The following is a 21,943-nucleotide window of genomic DNA, read 5'->3' as shown; positions in this document are numbered from 1 at the left end:
CCTTAACGTTTGTTCCAAAGCTGTATGAAAAATGTGAAGATCTTATTTACATTTTCAGATCATCCTTGTTGTGGTTCATTTCCACATCCTATACATTCAAGCTAGCAGTTGTCAGGAGTATCTCTACGGCATTTGGGTAAAAAGCAAAAGAAACTATTGGGACTCATTATCAAGGGCTCTTCAATTAAGTTCTCAGTTGGAGGTATATGGCCCTGGCAAGAAAATGAACTAGACACAACACTTCTCGATGTTTCCAATCCTGGGAGCTTGCGAGCCCCTGTCTGGCCGAGTACCCACCTGCTGCTCTACATGGATCTTACTGACAAGTTCAAGGAGGATAACTTTAAAGTATAATAAAGATGTTTGTCAATACCTATGAGAAACATTCCCGGACGAAAAGTGGGTAGGCAAGACATTTATTCACTTACTGTATGACCTCAGTGCAACATGTGCCTACGGTATAAACTGTAAACTCACAACTGATCAACACTGAAACTTTACAACGTGCAATACATGTAGGGATGTTCAGTTGATACAAATGTCACATGTCTCCCAAGTGGAACTCCAGGCTTCCTACTTCAGTTTCTTAAAACACACAAATCCATGTTACCAGAGAAACTAAAACCAAATCTCATTAATTTATCAAACTTGTACTTCTCTAAAGATTCTTAGACTTGTATGGAATGAGATTGAAGCTTACTTTTAGGTGTTAGCATTCTGGATTGACTGGTGGGGTCTGGAAACACATGATGAAGTTGACAAATGACCAAGTGAAAGTGGGATGGCTTCTATACACGAGGGAGAAAGTTAAGAGATGCACAGCAGGATCTCTTTTAGATGTTAACCTCTATCCTGATAGAACTAACCTATTTCCCCCACTTTTCTTACCCAGCCTATCAGGGCCAGTGTTAGGTTTACTAACAAGATCTTTCTTCTACAGAGCCAAAGATTTTATAGCATTCACTATGAAGGTAAATATCAAAAATACCTAGGATGATAATGAGTTATGCATTATAGTAATTGTACTCACACACCTTCCTGTAAAGTCCATATTTTTAGAAAAATATATTATTGAATATGAAACCACAAACAGGCATTCTGATTTCAGCACATTCTTACTCGAAACAGTATATACAGTCCTATGAGAGTCAAAGTGTACTATAGATTCACACACACGGGTTTTTGTGGTAAAGTCCCAGACACACAGCAATATATGTACATGTTTATGTTCTAGGTCACCTCTCTTGGCACAGTCTTGCTGGCTTGCTTGGCATCAAGGGTCTGTCATGCCAGTGGAGGGGAGACAGAACATACAGGTGGGTGGGCTTGGTCCTAGGCTGCCTCCTCAGCCGAGCAGTCGATCCCTGCGTAGGCAAACTTCTCATAAAGCGTGGTGTTCACGTAAGTCTACAAGAGCAAGAGTGGGTCAGAGACACAGGCTCCCCCGGTACTGCCTCTGCACGTGGCACTTACAGTCATACCCCAGCTCCCTTCATGTGGTTCAAGGACTAGGTACCTGGGGGACATTTTTCGGTCTTAAGTTCCCATGTTGTATTTGACAACTTTCTTCCTGAAATGCATCCCTCGACCTCAGCAGGTAAGATTTCACCCTGTCTCTCTCTCCAGGCCACTCTCTGCTGTCCCTCCGGAGATGTCGCATTCTCTACAGATACTTTCTCTGTCCCCATCCCTGTGGGTGACCGCCCTCCCCCCCCCCATCTCTGGTTTAATTACCACTTGCATTGTGGTAACCTGCCATCCATTTCCTTAACCTAGACTTGCCTTTTCAACCTCAGATCAGTATAGCCGACCACCTGCTGGACATTCTGATAGACTTCCTGCCCCTCCCCACAGAAACTGGACACCAGGCTCCACTACTACTGGCTGTGTGTCCTTGGACACATCACTTTCACCTCTTTGTGTATATTTCTTCTACAAAATTGAAGGATCAGGCCACATTACTCATGAGGCTCACAAGCTAATTCTGTTCTACCACATGTGACTCTCTTTTACAGAAATGTTACCACCTCTGAAATTGTAACTTCCTCAAAGTTAGCGGCCACATTTTTTATGTCCCTCTAATACCAAGGGCTATGGCCCAGAAGTACTTGGTGACTTGTATCAGCCATTTTTTTTTAACCATACAGGGCACATGAGGAATTCTGACTCAAGAGCCTGCCCTGAGCCCCACGCTCACCTTGCGTTCTTCTAACATCCTGTTTAAGGACACCAATATCTGGGCAAATGACGGCCTCTCATAAGGCTTCTCCCGCCAGCACTGTCTCATTAGATCATACCTTTGGAAACAAAGAGTTATCCAGTTAACTCTGTGCTTCAGTCCTGGGCATGGCCCGGTGTGGGGTATGGAAAACAGAGAAAGTAGCCATTCAACACATGGTCATTACACTTGACTGGCAGCACAGGGTACAGCACTGAGTTTTGATCCAGCCTCCCACTTCCCTCAAGACCCCCTTTCTTCTGCCAGCAAATCTAGTGCCTCTGCTGAGTACCATTCCCGCAGGATCTTGGTCTCACCTCTTCTGATTATCTGGAAAGAACTGAGTCATGTGTCTAGGGCAGCATGTCCCTTGGAATACTGTGTCTCTCAAAGTGTTATTTAAAAAAAAAAATGGCTCCATACTCTAATAAATTTGCCAACTTCCACACTGCATCTCCCTCTAAGGGATTAGCAGAGCAAACTCTTGAGAAGTCTTGCCATTTAAACAAAAAACCTGTTTAACCTGACTTAACATGGAATTTCCCAAGGTGACCACAGAACTCCTTCCCCCTTCTATCACTTCTTTACCTCTTGCACGTGCATGAACACAGTCTGGGAAGCACTGATCTAAGACAGTACTCTCCCAAATGTGGTCAGAACCACTTGCGTTATTAAAATGCAGATTCCTGGCAGTGCCCTCCCCCCTCCCCCCAGGGCTACAGAACCAATGTCTGACTGGGCTCAAATTTTCACACTTGGAACAAATGCCTCAGGGGAACCTTATGTGCACAGAAGGCTATCAACCTAGCATGGTCTAGGTTTATGGCCTCTTGTATCAGTACCATAATTAATAGCACTCTTTCTTAGAAATGGCTCAGTTTGGACAATAAATTCTTTGCTGAACCTAGAGCCTTGTGCTTTCACATCATGCCAGTTAGGCAGCAGCTAACTCAGTTTTGAGAATGGTGGTTTCACAAAAGCTAATCATTCTTCCCCTGGGTATAATTCTTACTCCTAGAAAACAATCCTTGCAGAAGCAAGATTCTATGACCAAAAAAAAAAAAAAAAAAAAAAAAATCTTCCTACTATCACAGCCTAAAATCTCTGTCCCCAAAGTTAGTCTCAAGGTTTCATGCATTTACTCATGAAGAGTCTCATGAATTGATTTCAGATCTTTTCTGCATTTTTTGCTTTTCATTTCAACCTTCCTGATAATCATCACCTTAAATTCCTCCTGGATTTCTGTGCCTAGGAAGCTCTCAATTCCCTGCCCATTACAGAATGGTATTAGTTTAAGGAACTCCCCTTCTTTTTTGGAGGGGGGGGCAGTATGTAGGATCTCAATGTGTGTGCATGTACAGGTATACATATACGCATGTGTGTATGAATCAGGTACCCCCTTCATTAGTATCAGTCTGTCCAAGAAACACACAGAGGAAGGTTAAGATAAAATGGCCCTAAGGTGCGGGGCGCCTGGGTGGCTCATTTGGTTAAGTGTCTGACTCAATTTCAGCTCACGTTATCATGTTTCAGTTTGTGAGATTAAGCCCCGTGTCAGGCTCTGCGCTAACAGTGTGGAACCTGCTTGGGATTCTCTCTCCCTCTCTCTCTGCACCCCCTCCACTCACTCTCTCTCTCAAAGTAGACTTTTTAATTTTTTTTGTAATGTTTATTTCTTTTTGAGAGGAAGAGACAGAGTGCAAGCGGGGGAGGGGCAGAGAGAGAGAGGGAGACACGAAATCTGAAGCAGGCTCTGAGCTGTCAGCACAGATCCGGATGCAGGGCTCGAACCCACAAGCCGTGAGATCACGACCTGAGCCAGTCGGATGCTTAACTGACTGAGCCACCCAGGCACCCCTGAATAGACATTTGTTTAAATGGCCCCAGGCTGACTTACACCTCGTCATCACAGTTTAGAGGCTTCTCCAGTCTGTAGCCCTGGGGCAGCTTCTCGTACAGCTCTGCACATGTCATCCCGCAGTAAGGAGTGCCACCTGCAAGACAGGAAACCGGGTTGCCCTGAGCCCCTCTGGGGTGGAGCTCAGCATCTCCTGCCCCAGGCCCCTCAAGCCCAGAGACTGGGATAGAGACAGGGTGTGTCAAGAGAAGACGCAAAATCAGCATGATCTTCCTGTCTGAGCAAACCCACCACACATCACAGCTGGACATAAGCCCCAATCTGCATGACAGTGTGGCCATTCCGTCAGCAGACAGATCCAGAAGGCGGCTCCTTGTTTCCCGCACTGTTTCTCTTCCCTGAGTTCACCTGCACACGAGTCCTCTACTGTACTAATGGGATGTATCTTTGTCCTATTTGGAAGTCCTCGGTCGGGTTTATACAATTCCGATTTTATCTACAATCGGTACTGCCCAATTTTAATTCTAAAACATACATATTTAATATAGAAAACTTGGAAAATACAAAAACGCATGAAGCAAGCAAGCAATATTTGTAGTGCTCTCCTGCAGACTCCTTCCAGGTTTTTCATGTGTAACATGTATAACATTTATAAAATGGGATCACCGTGTAAGGAAGTTTCTGGGTTTTGGCATGCATGTTTTCACATGCTATTAAATGGTCTTCAAAAATGACTTTTCACGGCTGTGTAACATATCATCTTAAAGTTGTAGAAGTGAACTTATAACAGTTCTGTGACACCTCTGTACAAACAAAGACAACCTATGATGAAGTTCACAGCCACCAGGTTGTTAGTACTAAATATGACATTAGACACAGGGCTCTCAAAAAAGAGAAACATGGGAATAAACACACTCATACATGGAAACCCATCAAGTTCTATGTCCCAGTCCCATCTAGTGGTGCCCCAGAAAGATGGCACCCGTGGGATCCCACAGTGAGGGAGAATGGGAGGGGTCCACTCCCATTGCCTGGAGTCTCACCTAGTAGATAAACATAGATACTCACCTAAGCTAACGATCTCCCATAGGAGCACTCCATAGGACCATCTGCAGGAGACACAGTAGGGAAACCAATAATCAACAAACAGGTTGACCTGTCAATCTCCTGCCTCAAAAGTCAGGGTGACTGATGCTTTGCCAGAAAAGGAAATGTTAAATGTGTGCTCCCCAGGACAGGGTCTTGTACGTGGCCTGTGCTGACCTCCTCTTAGGCCAAGGGAAGGATCCTAACAGGGAAACGTTAGGGAAATGTGTGAGAACACCCACTCACTTTAGGTGGAGAACATGAGCTGGTACTGGGGAAAGCAGGTGCAATTCTAAGCCAACAGACTGGACTTAAATCCAGGCTCGGCCGCCTGATACTCGTGTCACCTGGGACAAGTTACTGAACCTCTGGAGGCCTCTTCGTGTCTTCTGCAAGTGGGAACACCAATTGCCACCTCAAAGTTATGCAGAGACGATGGAAGAGAACATACAAAAGGCACCTTGCATGCAATGAGGAAGCAGTGCTTGCCAGCCCCCTGCCCTTCCCCTGGCATAAGCTAAACGCCCTGGACAAGTCATCTCAAGCCCCGGGGCCTCAGTGTTTCCTCCCGTCAATGGGGGGGTGGGGAGGAAGCGGAAATGGCCTAAGTTTCACTCCCAGTCCTTCCTTCACCACCAGCCTGAGACTTGTCTCTCTTGGCTGTGAGCAGACATGGGCCCTTGATCTGGCCTGCCTTTTTCCCCAGCCACATGTGACCCCCAGCAGCTATTGTGAACTGCCCCTCACTGTTCTGGGTCCTGTATGCTGAGGTCAGTCTGGGAAGTGGAGCGGCAGGAATGCTCCATATGCCCCTTGCTCCTCTGGAGATGGAGAATTCACCATTTCTCCTTGATGGGCAGAAGGACACCCACAGCCTGTCACCAGGGATCTTACATTACACCCTGAATACTGTCTACTCTGAAGCTTATTTCATAGACTCCAAATTTATTTCTCGGGATTACTGACTACTTTTGTTCCATAGATGGACATAACAGTCCTACTTTGCTTTAAGACTCTGTCAGATGCTTATTTTTCTGGGAGAAAAAAAAAAATCCCTCAACAATAAAAGGCTTACTCACACATCACTGTTGGTTGTATACACACTGTAATTTAGCGACTCAATTGCCATCCAGCGCACCGGGAGCCTTCCCTGGAGAGAACAAAGTGAGATGCCACTTAGGCACAACAGGGACCCTTCCCCAGGCACACAGCTTGCCCGGAGCTGTGGTTCACTCAAGCCCACAGGGAAGTGTGTTTGGGATTCCCCACACGTAAGATACAGCACAGTCAGGAGCTGCTGTTTGTGTATGTCCCATGTACAAGAGCGTTCTCAAACCCAAAGATGTGCAAGGAGTATAAACCCCGCTGACCTCAAAGAGTCCCTACCACTGTTTTGTATAAAGAAAAATAACATGTGTGGGTATGTGTGTGTGGATGGGCATGTGCATTTTTGGTAGGCATTTCATTGATTCACGTTGTGGCTCTCAGAGGCACTCAGAGCTTTGAAAAGGGAGAGAGGCATCAGGGAAATGGAGAATCATAGTGTGGGAAAGGCTCAGGTGATATGAGGTGGCCAACCACGCCTGGAAGAGACGGGGAGGACTTTCAGACAAGGGGACACGTGAGCTCGGTTCTGTATGTGTAGGTGTCCTCAGGTGGGTCGGGGAGAGAAGAGCCTTTCCAACCAAAGGGAACATTGTGCATACACATTAGTGGGGGAGGAGGATATAACCTCCCATCAATGCAGTTTACACTGGGTTTGAAGATGGGATGACACGCAATCATTTGCCCTTTGGGGGCCAAGTGCTGACTCCACCCAGGTTGTCCTTTTTTTTTTTTTTTTTTTGCGTTGATTCATTTTTGAGAGACAGAAACAGAGTGTGGGTGGGGGAGGGGCAGAGAGAGGGAGAGACTGAATCCAAAGCAGGCTCTAGGCTCCGAACTGTCAGCACAGAGCCGGATGCAGGGCTCAAACCTACAGACCACAAGATCATGACCTGAGCTGAAGTCAGACGCTCAACTGACTGAGCCACCCAGGTGCCCCAAAGTTGTCCCCATTTCTTTAAGTCCAGCCTGGGGAAAATGACTGGACATTGGGAAGTTTGGCTTCTAAGTTTTATTCCTAGTTTCACTGTGATTTTGGGCTCCCTTCCCATCAACCCCAGGAATCATATAAGCCCTACTGAGAGGGACTTCTCCCCCAGGGATTTGTCAAGCTCTAACAGCAGTGTTTCAGCTGTGGCAAGCCAGGAAGTAAGACAACATCAAGAGTATTTGGGGGTCTTCTCAGTTCCCCTGAAATAGGAGAAGGCATTCTCCCAGACCCATCTTGAGATCATCTTGAGATCAGCCATGCCCTGGGCCCCAACTCTAGACCTGAAGGTGCCACTGTCTCCTAGGTCTTTGTGAAGTGGAGATATTCTGAAGCCCGTTCTGACCCTAAGTCCCGATTGGTACTTTAACATTCAGTTATAAAACTACCCCTTTGCAAACCTACCTCTTGTGCTCCCCAATATTCACTCCATGCCCACCTCACCTCCGGGCACACCTGTTATTCTAGCCTTTTCCCCCCCTCCACAGGAATGGAAAGAGTCATCGACATTTTCTGTCTTGTCTTTGCTTTTATGTACCTGCTAGCTTCTGACCTCATGCCTCCAAATTACTAATTTCCACGTGCACTTTATTATTCTTGTTTGATTTCTTTTGGGTCTGTCCATTTCAATCTGTTACTCCTGCTCTCCCACCTGAGTTCAGGCCACCATCATCTGTTACCTGATGACAACCTCTTAATTGATCTTCTTGCTTTAGAGGTTCAGTCCCTAAGGATCAGTTCTCTGCACCACAGCCAGATTAATGGCTCAAAATGGCAAATCCAAACACCTGGTTCCTTTTTTAAAAAGTTCTTCCATGTCCTTATTGTCCCAAGATCTTAATTCCTTAGCTGAGTCCAAAATTTTTAGCTGGAATTCAAAAATCTTCAATAAAACGGTATCCCTGTGGGGCGTGTGGTTGGCTCAATTGGTTAAGAGTCTGACTTCAGCTCAGGTCATGATCTTGTGGGTTCTGGCTCCACATGGGGCTCGCTGATCTCAGTGTAGAGCCTGCTTCAGATCCTCTTCCTTTCTCTCTCTTTTCCCCTCCACCCCTGCCCCTCTCTCTCTCAAAAATAAACTTAAAAAAAAAAAAAAGACCTTATCCTTGATTCCTCCTCCCATCTTGAATTGTAACTCTCCCTCTTTTTTGCATTATGCTCCAGCCATATTGAATTACTTGTCCCCCAAATGTTTCCTACCTTCCTTTGTCTCTAGGCTTTTACATGTACTGCACCCTCCAATTCATTCTCATATCTCCCATATCTATTTAACATTTGTAAAACACAAGAGTTAGCCTCCTCCACGGAGCCCTTCTTGATTGCCCACAGGCTCAGTTCAGTGTGCTTCCTCTGTGTCCCCATGTGCATTTCTCCTCTGTGCTTTCTTTGCCGTCAGCACTTATCAACTGCTTTTCATTATTAATCAACTGTTTTTCATTATTAATGAACTGTTATTTATTATGCATCTGAGCTACTTAAAGGTGGAGGCTGTCCCAATTTATGTCACCCCCAAACCTAGCACAGACATGAAACACTATAGTCATAAAGACATTGATGAGAGGGGATGCATCTATCAATGGTAATAAAGCCCCAAATCACTTAGTATGTTAGCTTGCAACACTTCCAATATTAGCATCGCCTGGGGGACTTAAACAAAAAAAAAAACAAACAAACAACCACAAACTGATGTAGGACAACAGAACAGGACAACAGAATCAGAGTATATAAGTATGTATATAGTATTTAAGCAGTAGGACTCAGCATCAGTATTTTTTAAAGCTCCCCAGATGATTCTGAGGGGCAGCTGGAGTGCAAAATCTCAAATTTAAACAATAGTCCAGAGACAGTAGCCACTCTGCCCTCTGGTGGTAACTTGCCACACTGCACCCCTCTTGCAGGGAGCTGGCTTCCCTCCATTCCCTCTCCTTTCCCGTGCCTGAGGGCTAATGTCTTTCCTCCCAGACCCCATGCTGCTGCAGGACACTTCTCCCAGCCACTTCCAGCAGACACAGTTACGTTCTGACCCATCTAAGTGCTCTGCCCCCCTAAGCATTCCTCTTGAGCTCTCCAAGACTGCAGAAATCACTGCCCTTTATGAAATGCCAAGCAAACCATCATTCTCCCCGGGCATCTGAGGACAGCATCCAAATAAAATATGTAGGTTGTGGGGCTAAATTATGTCAGTGCCTCCACCCCCTCACTCCGGGCACCACAGCCCCCAAACACCAAAGAGAAGCAAGGAAAGATTCTCTGTGAGGAAGAAAGCAAGCTTCAGGTGGCCTAGGGGGAGAAGGAGTAAATGGGTGAGTGGTGGGTCCTGCTTCTTTAAGACAAGCCCCGCCCCTCTGCTGAGAAACATCTGCTTGGAGTGAGGCAAATTCAGAAAAGCTTAGAGAAAAAAGTATTGTGTGCCTAGGAGTCAACCCTCAGGGAGGCGCCCAAGGCTTCTGGAAGGTGTTGATGTTGATAAGCATCCAAGACCCCACTGGATGTGTGTGAGGTCTCTAAGAGCCAAAGAGGCCCCACCTCAAACCCTTATCAGAAAGGGAACTGGAAAGATCCAAAATAGTTATGTTCACTGTGATAGTAGCTATATAAAAATATGTATGTTTGTGCAAGGCAAGAAGTAAAAAATGAAAAATAAAATGTGTTAAGGTAGTGAACTGTGGGTCATTTCCTTTTCAAAACATTCTTGAATATTGTTTCTGTTATCTTGTCAGTCAGTAAAATAAGCATTTTTTTTAAAAGAACCTAAAAAAGAGGGTAACTACAGAAGCCTGAGCCTTGCCGAGGCAATTGTTACCCACAAAAGCAAAGGGACCGTGTGAAAACCGCAGGATTCCCAGGAAATCTTAGCCAGAGTAATGTCCACCAGACCTGGGAAAGGGGGAGCCATACCACTGGGGTAGAGCCACCAAACACATGTGATGATGCAGGATTTGTTAGCTCCAAGGCCCTGAACGTGCCAGCCCACCCTGGGAAAGCAGAGGGTGGCGCCATGATGTTGTTGTTACATCCCTGGAAGGAAGGGGCATTTCCAGGGAGCTATGACAGGCAACGAAAGCTGACTGAGTCCAGCTTCTCTCCTTCCATGGTGAGGTTCTCCTGGGATCTTTACTTGAAGATTAAATGTTACTGTTTGGGAGAGGAGGTGTCATCAGCAGAATGTGGATTCGACGTAGGCTTGGAGAGGGAGTGGAGAACTTTTGGCAAAGAGGGAAATCTTCTGTGGCCTTAGAAGTTAGGGATTTCTCGGGGCGCCTGGGTGGCGCAGTCGGTTAAGCGTCCGACTTCAGCCAGGTCACGATCTCGCGGTCCGTGAGTTCGAGCCCCGCGTCGGGCTCTGTGCTGACGGCTCAGAGCCTGGAGCCTGTTTCCGATTCTGTGTCTCCCTCTCTCTCTGCCCCTCCCCCGTTCATGCTCTGTCTCTCTCTGTCCCAAAAATAAATAAAAACGTTGAAAAAAAAATTAAAAAAAAAAAAAAAGAAGTTAGGGATTTCTCTACAGAGCCTCTTTGTGAGGTAGGAACCTTATTAATTTCTTTCCTTTAGATTTGGAAAGTATGTTAGATGTCTTTTTTGTCCCTCCTATGCTTGCTGTACATGAAAGGGGTTTGAGGGAGCTCCTCAGAGGTTTCTGAGTGAGACACTTAGGGGTCCTGCCTGGATGTAGACTGACCCCTGTACCATGAGGCTTGCATGTTCAATCACTTGGCCACATGTGACAGTGGCTTCTTCAGTGGCAAATACAGAGCCTTCAGTCATTTTAGCAATCAAACCTCAGAAAGGATGTTTGCCTGGCCAGGGCACTACTTACTGGGGTACCCAGCCAGATGCCTGAGTCACCAAAGAACAATGGCATCCAAGAGAAGGGCCATCGGGAGAAGGAGGGTGTCCTGGGGAGGATGTCCTCAGTGTCTGTGTTCTGAACTTACCATTGTCTTCTTCACATATACTTCTTGACCTCGGGACAATCCAAAATCTGCTATTTTGGCTACATAGTTTTCACCAACTAAAATGTTCCTGGCAGCCAGATCCCTGTGGATAAACTGAAATTTAAAGAAAAAAAAACATCATTTGCTTTTTTCACTTCATTCTGCTGGCACAAGGCCACTGCGGTCAGACCTTTGGGAAATAGAGAAGAGAGGAACCCAATTCCCTTAAAGTTCCTCTCTAATATCCTCAGTGGATTTGGCCAAATGACCCATCATGTTTTGGGAGAAGCATTTCAGGGGAAAAAAAAAAGAAGAAAAAAAGAAAGAAAAGAAAAGAAAAAAAAAAAAAAACCCAGGTCATTAAATCTTCCTGCTGCAGTCCAAGTCCTCTGCTATCATGCATTATTTGGATCCAAATGAAGCTAAGATCAGTTCAGCCTCCTCATCAAATACACATGCTGAGATTCACTAAATACAGTTCTTGTCAGTGTCTGGCATTAACTTCTATATAAACAGAATAGTAACAAAGAGATTAAAATTAGGACAATCATAAGAGGAATTAAAGGGGGGAAGTTGAGTAGAAAAATGTATAAATTTAGCTCAACTCTGAGTCCAGAGAGAATTTCAAAGGAAAGATGTCCAAAGCAAGGTCCTCACCACACACCTGTTTCTGGCTCAAGTAGTCCATGCCACGGGCCACATCTGCTGCAAAATGGAGAAGCTGCTGGGAGGACAGCGTGGAGGCGGTGCTGTTGGCAATGGCAAAGGCAGGATCGGTCTCCAGCACTCGGCTCTTGCGCAGGAAGTCCAGGAGGTTTCCGTGGGGAGCGTATTCGATGGCCAGGTACAGGTAGCCTGTGGGGAAAGGGAGAGACATCACCTTCTCAGTGGCCCTCAACAGCTCTGAGATTTCAAAGGTGTGCTAGGGTCTCGGGAATGGCTTGTAAAATTTAGTATCTAAAAGCAACACGTTGGGGCACCTGGGTGGCTCAGTCAGTTAAGTGTCCAATTCTTGATTTGGGCTCAGGTCATGCTCTCACGGTTCATGAGTTCGAGCCCTGTGTCAGGCTCTGCACGATGAGAACAGAGCCTGCTTGGGATTCTCTCTCCTTCTCTCTGTTCCTCCTCTGCTTGTGCTCTCTCTCAAAATAAATAAATAAACATTAACAAGGAAAAAAAAAAAAGCAATACATCTAGTGGTACCAACCTTGAGAACACTGACAACAGGACCGAGAGAAGTTTCACGTTCCTGCCATGCTTATAGGGCACCATGCTCGAACTCAGGGTCCCCTCTTTCCCACCCCCTCCCGCCTACCACACGTGGACTAACATGGAGGCTTCCTGAAGGCCTGCACCTACTCAGTAAGATTTGCCTCCAGAAGATCTAGGACAGCTAGTCTGCATCACCTGTTATTTTTTTATTCAGTATTGATGGAGAACTAACGTGAGCCAGGCATGTTATTCCAGTCTGTCTCTAACTTTTCTTGAGGTTATTTTAAAAAAAGAAAAAAAAAATAGTAAGTGTCCATGGCAGAAGGACCCGTACCAGGTAACTCTCTGCCTCCTCCTTCTACTGCTCCCCTAAAACTCCCGCTACGTCACTGTCTTGCTCGTTAGGTTCGCAGACTCTGAGGTCAGAGACTGCATTTTGCTTAGAGAAATCAGAAAACTCAAACTTAGACAAATAAAACAATAGGTACTAGAAGAAATTATGGTCCATTGTCTTGGCCTATTCCCAAATTGTTTTCCTTTTTTCTTTTTTCTTTTTTTTGATAAAATTAATCTTCTTTCACAAAAACATTGATCTTTTGAGTCAATGAAAAGTAGAGTGGTTTTACTGTCTTTTAAAGGTAAAATTTTTGGTATACCATTTTTTACATTTAAAATGTCGAATGAATTTTAACTTCAGAGACATTCTAAGAAATTGAAATTCTGGTGTAAAAAAAAAAAAACGCCTAGTACTGTAGCATGTAGCACTCTAAGGCAAGATACGCCTCAATGCTTTCTCACTTCCTCACTGAACTATAAATTTTAAGAGCCAACCAGTTATGTGCTAAGGTGATGACAGAGCAAAAATTTAAAAGATACACATTTTTCTGTTGGCGGTGGTTACTTTTTTTAACTTTCATTTACTGCTGTCCCATGCTGACCACTGTTTTCAGGAAATAGCTGAAAAATAAATGTCATTACTTCATTATTGAACCTAAGGGACATGATCTAGCTTTCAGAATTACACCCTATTGGATCACAGAATGATATATTGTTTGAAGCCCCAGTATTTTTAGTTTAATAAATTGAGGAAAAGGAAGTAGTCTCTCTTCTATTGTTGGTGTTTGTGCCTCAGAGTCAACAAGAGGTTGTCAAGTTTGGAAATAATTACTGTGTGGAGCTTTTTTGTGGGATCAAACTTTTCCATGAGGAATTAATAATAATTAAGCATAAATTTAAGCATAGATTCAGAATTATAAACCCAGGTAGGATGTTGAAGTAAACCCATAGAAGTGCTCAATTATATCTAAATAATATAAGTTGACCTTTAAGAGTATGTACAACATAGGATAGTTGTAGAGCTCCACCATAATTGTACCCATAATTGTTTGGGGAAAAAAAATGAAGTTCTATCAGATATGTTTATTACTATTATTTTATCCTAGCCATTACCAATGCTTTTCTATTACAATAGGTTTTTGGCATTCATGGGTTTAACATTCAGAGTATCAGTGTCTTGGGTTTCGAGGAAATAAGATAGGCAACTCAGAAGAGCCAATGCACTTCACTCTTCCTGATGCTGAAGGCTCCCCCAAACCCTAGCAATAGTAGCTGAGGGAATCCCTGAATCAGCAAGGATAGCAATGTGCAGCAACCACGGGTACCTTTGAGCATTAATGGGTGAACCACACCAGAAGGCAAAAGATCCAGCCTGGGACCTACCTCCAAAAAAGATCCCAAGTCTCATTACAATCTATAAATAGGACCAGACATTCAGAATTAAACTGCAACTTTAAAAAAAAAATGGGTAGCATTCTTAAGATTGTTATATTTACTAATTTCAATATGGAATGTGCCTGTTTTAAACAAAAATTCTGGCAGGAAAGACAGGAAAAGAGCATCTTACCACGATGTTCACACGCTCCCAAGAGATTGATGATGTTTGGGTGGTGGCCAAGTTTACAGAGAACCTCCAGTTCCCCAGCGAAGTCCCTGTGGTCATCTTTGGAGGCATATTCTGGGAATTAAGTCAAGAGTTGTGATCCCTGGCTGTTAGACCTCTTTAGAAACAACTATCCCCTCCCACTCCCCAGGACCTTCAGAGGCACTTAGTCACCATCAGGTCTGGAAAACTGTATAGAAATCAGACATTACTCTAGGAAGAGTACTTGGTACCATTGATACTTTGGGCAGAAACCTCTGTTGTTGGGGGGCTGTCCTCTGCATAGTAGGATGTTCAGCAGCATCTCTGGCCTCTACCCCCCCCCCAGATACCAGCGGCCCAACCAAAAGTGTATCCACACATTGCTGAACGTCCCCCAAGGGGCAAACCACCCCTGGTTGAGAACCACTGTTCTCAAGTTTTCTTGTTTAAGCTCTCAAATGCCCAGTGAGATGATTTGGTAGAGATGGAGCAGCCTCTATTTAGACTCCAGCTATTCTAGCTGAAGCCGCTGTCCAGCAACGCATATGCTGAGGAGCAGAACCAAAGTTTCAGTACAACAACACCGGGAATGTACACACCTTCCTTTATCATAATACTTTTAACCTGCTTTCCCACAAATCAGTCCTGCTAAAAAAACAAACAAACAAACAAACAAACAAAAAACACCTCAAATCCAACGGCATTTCTATGGAAGTTGCTTGATGGTCAGGAAACTGAACTACATCTGTTTCTATTCTTTCCATCCTGTCTCTCGGTTACCACTTGGATCAGAGGAAGAACCACCAGGTACCAACCAGGCTGAAGGGAAAGCTCTCTCTGGCTGATGCACAAACTGATCAGCCTTGATTGGTGACAGAGCGCTATTATGGTTTTTTGAAAAATAATGTTGGGTAGGAAAGGGAGGAAGGGGGGGCCAGTTGGTGCTGGTGGCCCTGTGCCTACCTGAACATGCTTGGAAATTACAGGAATGTTTCATATGGGCTAAGGGTACACACAAAACTAGCTAGTAGGCAATCCCAAATCAGATACCCTGTTCATACCATAAGAAGCCCGAGGTTTAATGCCTTGGAAGCATATTTAAAATGAAGTTCTTTATAATGACCTTGTCCCCTACTTCAGTATCTGTCTTCCTTTGGATGCATCATTCTCCCTGCAGACATTTTCTGCCCTGGTGCCCCATTAAGCTATTTTACCTCTTCACATGGGCATGGGACCATCAGGCTCAGATCAGACTTTAAAAGCCCTGATTTTACAAAATTCTATATCCTTTCTTCTCATACTATCCTTACTATTCCCCAAAACTCCCTGTAACTAAAGTATCAAAACAGAAAAGACATTTCTGGATGCTAAGCAAGATTGTGTGTGTACATGTGTACGTGTGTGTTTGAAATATACTACTATCTCTAGGCATTGACAGTATTTTATTTGTTTTATTTTATTTGTTTTCTATCAACCTGCTGCAAAGAACAAGTTAATTCCCCCCTTGCGCTCAATACTGCTGTCAGAAAGGAAAACCCAGCAGCAGCCTTAGAGAGCCCACACGGTGAAGGTGACCCACAGAAGTAGTTAATTACATTCCCTGTTCTGACACACAGCTTTCCAAGCCCAGATGCTCTAGAAGCCACAATGCAGCTTCTCAATCAAGCTATGTGCATTACCTGCCGCTTCACACAGAAGAGAGTACAGACAGTGAGCTAGACATTCAGCTTTCTCAGAAGATGTGTATTAGCCATCTTGTTAGATGGGTAGGCACCAAGCGGTCTTGAGATGAAGACAACTGGAAAATACCTCATTCTTGTGACCTTAGATCAATGGTTTTCAAACTTGAGGGTACAGAAGAAGCAAGGAGCATGCTTGTTGAGAACACAGATTCTCACGTGTCGCCCCAGAAACTCAAATAGTGTAGATCCAACAGTGGGAGAAGCCAAGTAGATGCATTGCTAACGTCTCCAGGAATTTTGATGCAGATAATCCATGAAGACAGTGGTTTGCAAAATGTGGCCTCCAAACCCTCAGCGTCAGCATCACCTGTGATCTAATTAGAAATACAAATCCTCTGGCCCTGCTCCAGACTTACTGAGTCAGAAACCAAGGTGGACCCCAACAGTCTGCTTCTAACAAGGCTTTCAGACGATTGTGATGCATGCTCAATTTTGAGAACCACTGCAGTAAGAGAAACAACAGTCCTCCCCCACAATGAGCAGTGTGTGACAGGGAATCTGTATTCTCACATCACAACAAGACAGTGGCATTTAAACAGCTCATGCCTTCATGTTTATGTCCTGACCCTGTCACCAGCTGACCTCAAAGGAAATATCACCTGCAGTTGCACTGAACAGCTATATCTGACACCATGCCAATTTTCTGTTTAAATAATGTAAGAGAATAGAGGAAAGATTCAACAGGAAGTCAAGTTGTCTCCCCGCCCGAGTGAAATGCTGACTTGATGTGGCCAAGCACTGACCTTTCATTCTCTTGATGGCAGCGTCCATCCGTAAGCCGTCCTTCTTGATGCGCGCCTTAAGAACCTGGCCAAAGTTACCCTCCCCGATCACATCTTGAAATTTGATGTCATTCCAGTCAAGCACTGGATAAATTGTAGGATCTGGGTTGTTTTTGGCCTTCCTGTTCAGGGCCAAAGTTCCTGAGTTGAACTGCACAACTGGCTCTTCCCTCTGGAGAAATAATTTTTTAAAGGTTTTATGTCAGGATTTTTCATAATTCTGACATGCATAAATACTCCTGGTTTGTATCCATACCAAGTGAAACAAGAAACTAATTCTGGGATGGAGATGGAAATAGGTTTCATCTAACAGACTGTCTACAGCTTCATGGGACACTTCCAGGCATTGGGGGAAGGTATTCTGCAATCAATTAGCAATGTCTGCAGACAGCAAGGCAGGGGAGAACTAGAGCAGGGATGCCACAGGATGGCACATCCCTGAGTTAGTCACATTGAGTTTCTACTGAGCTTTGAAATAAGCAGGTATTTAGTTCTGGTTTGGAAAAGAACACAGAGATCCTACCTGGGACAGTAAGAGGCCATGCCTCCATGAGAGCTTTTCTTACATAGTCTTGGTCTATTCTGGACTCTAACTCACTCGCTCTGGCTTATCCTAAATCTGAGAACTTCTTGAGCCCACTCTGGAGCAGATTCAGACCCCAGGATGACAGACGCTTACAGCAAAGCCCAACACAGCATCACCTTTTCTCCTGAGTTTGAGAGGCTGGCCTGTATAATGACAAGGCACCAATATTATAGGAGCTCCAGTGCTCCCGGCCCCCTTGCTGGCCCTGTCTCTCCAGGAGCAGCTTGAGTTGAGCCACCTCTGGCATGGAGTCAGATAACAAAGCTCCCCTTGTCCTCCATAGAGGGGAAGCTCAGGGATCTGTGGACATGAAGGTATACCTTATCTAGAATGTGTAGCTGTACTCAATGTTTTATACATGGCATTGATAAAGCTGGGTGCAAGTTCATTTTACATAGCTTAAAACCACACACTAGAAAAACATTCAGGCTCTAGTAAAACCAAAGGAATCAAACAGGGTACATATTGGTCAAGTATGATTTTGTAAACTCTGGTTACTGATCAAAATGTCTAGGCGAAAGAATGATGCAGTGCCAGGTATTATGAACTATGATGGCAGACTGAAGGATACAAAGGAATGGAGATACACACATGTACATACAATTCACATATATTACAGACACAATGTATATGGGATAATAAGATTGTGGGAGATACTAAAAGTCGAAAGTGGGAACTGGAAATAGGAAATGTCTAGCACAATACATCATTACCCATGACACTGAGGTCTGGTTACACTCATGTCCTTCCTTACCAACAGTGTTCAGTTCTTCATACTGCAAGATTAGTCTCCCTGGTGACTTATCATTAGGATGACCATACAGCTCACTTTGTTAGGGCCTGTTTTAGCCCTGGCTTCCTGAATAATTACTAAGAGCAACCTTTTCACTCTCATAATTGTTCCAGGTTGGATAACAAATTATATAGTCATGCTGTTTATCTCCCATTTCATAACGGAAGTCAAAGAGAAGATGAGGCCTGGCTAAGGAAAATACTGGCTTTAGAAGTAAATTTCCTGGTCCACATCTTTCAAGTGAAGGTTCTGCATTCATGCAGACTTGTACTTATTAGTTAGTAGGAAGATGAGACACTACCACGTTTTGGAAAGCTTGGGCCATTCTCCTTTGGACATTTGCCCTCTTCAATTGCAACATGATCAGGAAGGCCAACAGCACCGTCAGGCAGGTCATTCCTGCCGAGCCAAGGATGGCTATAAGCAGCATTTTCCCGCCTCCAAGGTCCGCTGGTACTGCGCAGAACACAGGAGAAGCAGTAGGGTTAGTTTTGGAGAGATAGGGCAAGACCATCTATGGTAGACATCACAGGGAAACAGAAATGTCATGGTAGCCCTGACTCTGCCACCTAATTGCTATGGGACCTTGGGCTACTCATTCATATGTTCTGAAACTCAATGGAGAGGAATGACTCACAGTCTGACTTTTCATAAGACCTAAAAAAAAACAAAAAAAAAAGCAACAAAACAAACAAAAAAAACACCAAAAAACACAAAGTGCTGATTATTATATAATTATTAATTATTAATCTCATCATTTATCCAACTTTTACTTCCAAGTAGAGGCCCAACCAACTGCACATTGTCAAGCAATAGTGAGAATGACTAACTAGATGTAGAACTTTGGGAAAGTAGCTAAAGTTCCCCTGAATAATTTCCCCACCTAGAAAATCTCTCTTGTTCTAAGATGCTGAGTTTAGAGTCTGTAAGGTATTTTGCTTTTTTTTTTTCTTACATAAAAAACTGATAGAGAAAATCTGAGAATACCAATGGGAGAATGAAGGAAAGGAGGAGGGGAAAGAGGGAGAGACAGAAGAGAAAAACCATTAAATTCAGGGCTCAGGTCAAAATGAACTTAAAGATTATGGTCTAATCTTTCCATCTCTTTCCCTTAAACTCAAATAAAATTAAATGCAATATATTTTTACAAAAAACAGTATGTAGAGCATCACCCCATCTTCTTACAAGTATTCTTTTGTGATTATCTCTTTCCTTCCTTCTATCTCTACTCATGGGTGCATAAAAACAAGTCTGGAATAGAATAGTGAGAATTTTGTTGTTTTGTTATGTCTTTTTTTTTATTTTTTGCTTGTATTTTTGTAGAGCTTGGATTTAGGACCTGTACACATTTTACCAAAACACAAAAAATTATAAAAGTAATGCATTTATTAAGAGTGTCATCTGAAAACTCCAATTCTCTATAATTGGTAGACTCATAATTCCTTTAACATTTCAAAAATATTCCAAAGAATCAGCACTGAAAATATCCATGTTTCATTTTATTTCTTAAGCCCTAGGTAGCCCTCGAAACCAAGAAGTTTTTACTACTATAAGATTTTCTGTAAAAAAAAAAAAAACACAAACAAAAAAAAACCTTAGTCCAGGTTATATAAATCTTCCAAAATTTCCATCTAATGTCACTCTATGTTCCCTCACACTTGTGGTACAGGGCAGAGGGCTGGGAGGTACGGTTGCAGACAGAATTCAAAGGGAGGATGCTCCAGGAGCTGTAGCCCCCAATCCCCATCCTGAGTCCCTTTTGTTCACTTAACTACGTTCAACAGGTGTAATCAATCACAAACCCTGGGCATCCTGTGCTTGGCACTCTGAGGGACCTCCATCTGTCTCGAAGAGCTTACTCTCACTAGAGTGGGGGTTAGTGGTGGATGTGGAGACATTATAACTTGGATAGTTATAATAGAATAGTATAGTGTCATCCAAGCTAAAAGAGGAGTTCATTTGAGAAAGAATGGTGTTGGTTCTTGGAGCCTCCCACTGAAGCACCAGCGTAGGCCTGCCTCCACTAAGCAGGTTCCACATTCTTTTTCCATGGAATCAAATTCATATTCTTCAGAGCTTCCACTGCTGGATAGGGAATGTGATGGGATAATTTAGCCTAAGGCTTAACAAAAGAAAATGGATCAACAAGGATTCCTTCCCAGGGGCATTTTCATTTTAAGAACCTATCTAGAGATGGTGAAGCCTATTTGGACAAATGAGTTATGTCACATGACGTACATATCAGGTAAATATCTTAAGATAATGGGGCTTTCCCAATCATCTCCAGAAATAATCCTATGTAAATACCTGTCCACTCTACCAACCTTGAGATTTAGAAAGGGTCATCAGTTCGTGAGAAAAGGTTGGGTTGCTTGACCCTATGTTGTTCTCTGCAAAAATGTCCACCTGGTAAGCTGTTTCAGGCTCTAGGCCCTTGAGGTGATACTGGGTAATGGTGGCATTCTTGATCTTCACATCGATGTGCTGGTCTTCATTCTTGCCCTGAACTTTGTAACGGATGATAATAGAAGAAATAGAATAGCCATCCAAGATTGTCCAAGAGATCATGGCTGAGGAGTCTGTGATGTTAGAAATCTTAATGTTTTCTGGTTGAGGAGGGAGAACTAGAAATTTAAAAAAAAATTTAATTCACTTAGGATACACTATCATCATTTAGATTATTATGTTCTTAAGAGATACTTAATGTCAGTTCATAAACCATGAATGGCAGAAAGCAGGAAAGAACCTCTTTGACCCTGCCTGCAGCAACTTCTTATTCAACACGTCTCTGGAGGCAAGGGAAGCAAAAGCAAAAATGAACTACTGGGACCTCATCAAAATAAAAAGCTTCTGCACAGCAAAGGAAACAATCAGCAAAACTAAAAGGCAACCGACAGAATGGGAGAAGATATTTGCAAATGACATATCAGATAAAGGGATAGTATCCAAAATCTATAAAGAACTGATCAAACTCAACACCTAAAAAACAAATAATCCAGTGAAGAAATGGGCAAAAGACATGAGTAGACACTTCTCCAAAGACACCTAGATGGCCAACCGACACATGAAAAAATGCTCAACATCGTTCATCATCAGGGAAAAACAAATCATAATGAGATACCAGCTCACACCTGTCAGAATGGCTAACATTAACAACTCAGGCAACAACAGATGTTGGCGAGGATGCGGAGAAAAAGGATCTCTTTTGCATTGTTGGTGGGAATGCAAGCTGGTGCAGCCACTCTGGAAAACAGTATGGAGGTTCCTCAAAAAATTAAAAATAGAACTACCCTACAACCCAGCAAATGCACTACTAGGTATTTATCCAAGGGGTACAGGTATACTGTTTCAAAGGGGCATGTGCACCCCAATGTTTACAGCAGCACTATCAACAATAGCAAATGTATGGAAAGAGCCCAAACGTCCACTGATGGATGAATGGATAAAGAAGAGATGGCATATATACATACAATGGAGTATTACTGGGCAAACAAAAAGAATGAAATCTTGCCATTTGCAAATATGTGGATGGAACTGGAGGGTATTATGCTAAGCGAAATTAGAGAAAGACAAAATTCATATGACTTCACTCATATGAGGACTTTAAGATACAAAACAAATGAACATAAGGGAAGGGAAGCAAAAATAATATAAAAACAGGGAGGGAGGGGGACAAAACATAAAAGCCTCTTAAATATAGAGAACAAACAGAGGATTGT

At 43.6% G+C, this 21,943-nt stretch overlaps 1 protein-coding gene across 1 annotated transcript in view; it reads right to left on the bottom strand.

Moving 5' to 3' along the window:
- Nucleotides 1-218: 218 nt before the first annotated feature.
- The window catches only part of TEK (TEK receptor tyrosine kinase), a 106,022-nt gene continuing 84,297 nt past the window's right edge, over nt 219-21,943 (bottom strand). Inside the window, exons 13-23 of the mRNA XM_047065125.1 lie at nt 20,549-20,848; nt 18,529-18,680; nt 16,807-17,017; nt 14,304-14,414; nt 11,853-12,043; nt 11,189-11,302; nt 6,242-6,312; nt 5,145-5,185; nt 4,116-4,212; nt 2,198-2,297; nt 219-1,407 (exon numbers count right to left, since the gene is read on the bottom strand). Of these exons, the coding sequence (XP_046921081.1) occupies nt 1,333-1,407; nt 2,198-2,297; nt 4,116-4,212; nt 5,145-5,185; nt 6,242-6,312; nt 11,189-11,302; nt 11,853-12,043; nt 14,304-14,414; nt 16,807-17,017; nt 18,529-18,680; nt 20,549-20,848 (1,463 nt within the window). The 3' untranslated portion in view covers nt 219-1,332. The remainder of the gene's footprint in view (nt 1,408-2,197; nt 2,298-4,115; nt 4,213-5,144; nt 5,186-6,241; nt 6,313-11,188; nt 11,303-11,852; nt 12,044-14,303; nt 14,415-16,806; nt 17,018-18,528; nt 18,681-20,548; nt 20,849-21,943) is intronic.

This window comes from Lynx rufus, unplaced genomic scaffold (assembly GCF_022079265.1).
Source record: "Lynx rufus isolate CCGP_SWC_20201006 ecotype Redwood Valley unplaced genomic scaffold, mLynRuf1.p SCAF_10, whole genome shotgun sequence".
NCBI classification, from domain to species: domain Eukaryota; kingdom Metazoa; phylum Chordata; class Mammalia; order Carnivora; family Felidae; genus Lynx; species Lynx rufus.
Note: the sequence above shows the minus strand (reverse complement) of the source record. Positions and strands in the feature narration are given on the sequence as shown.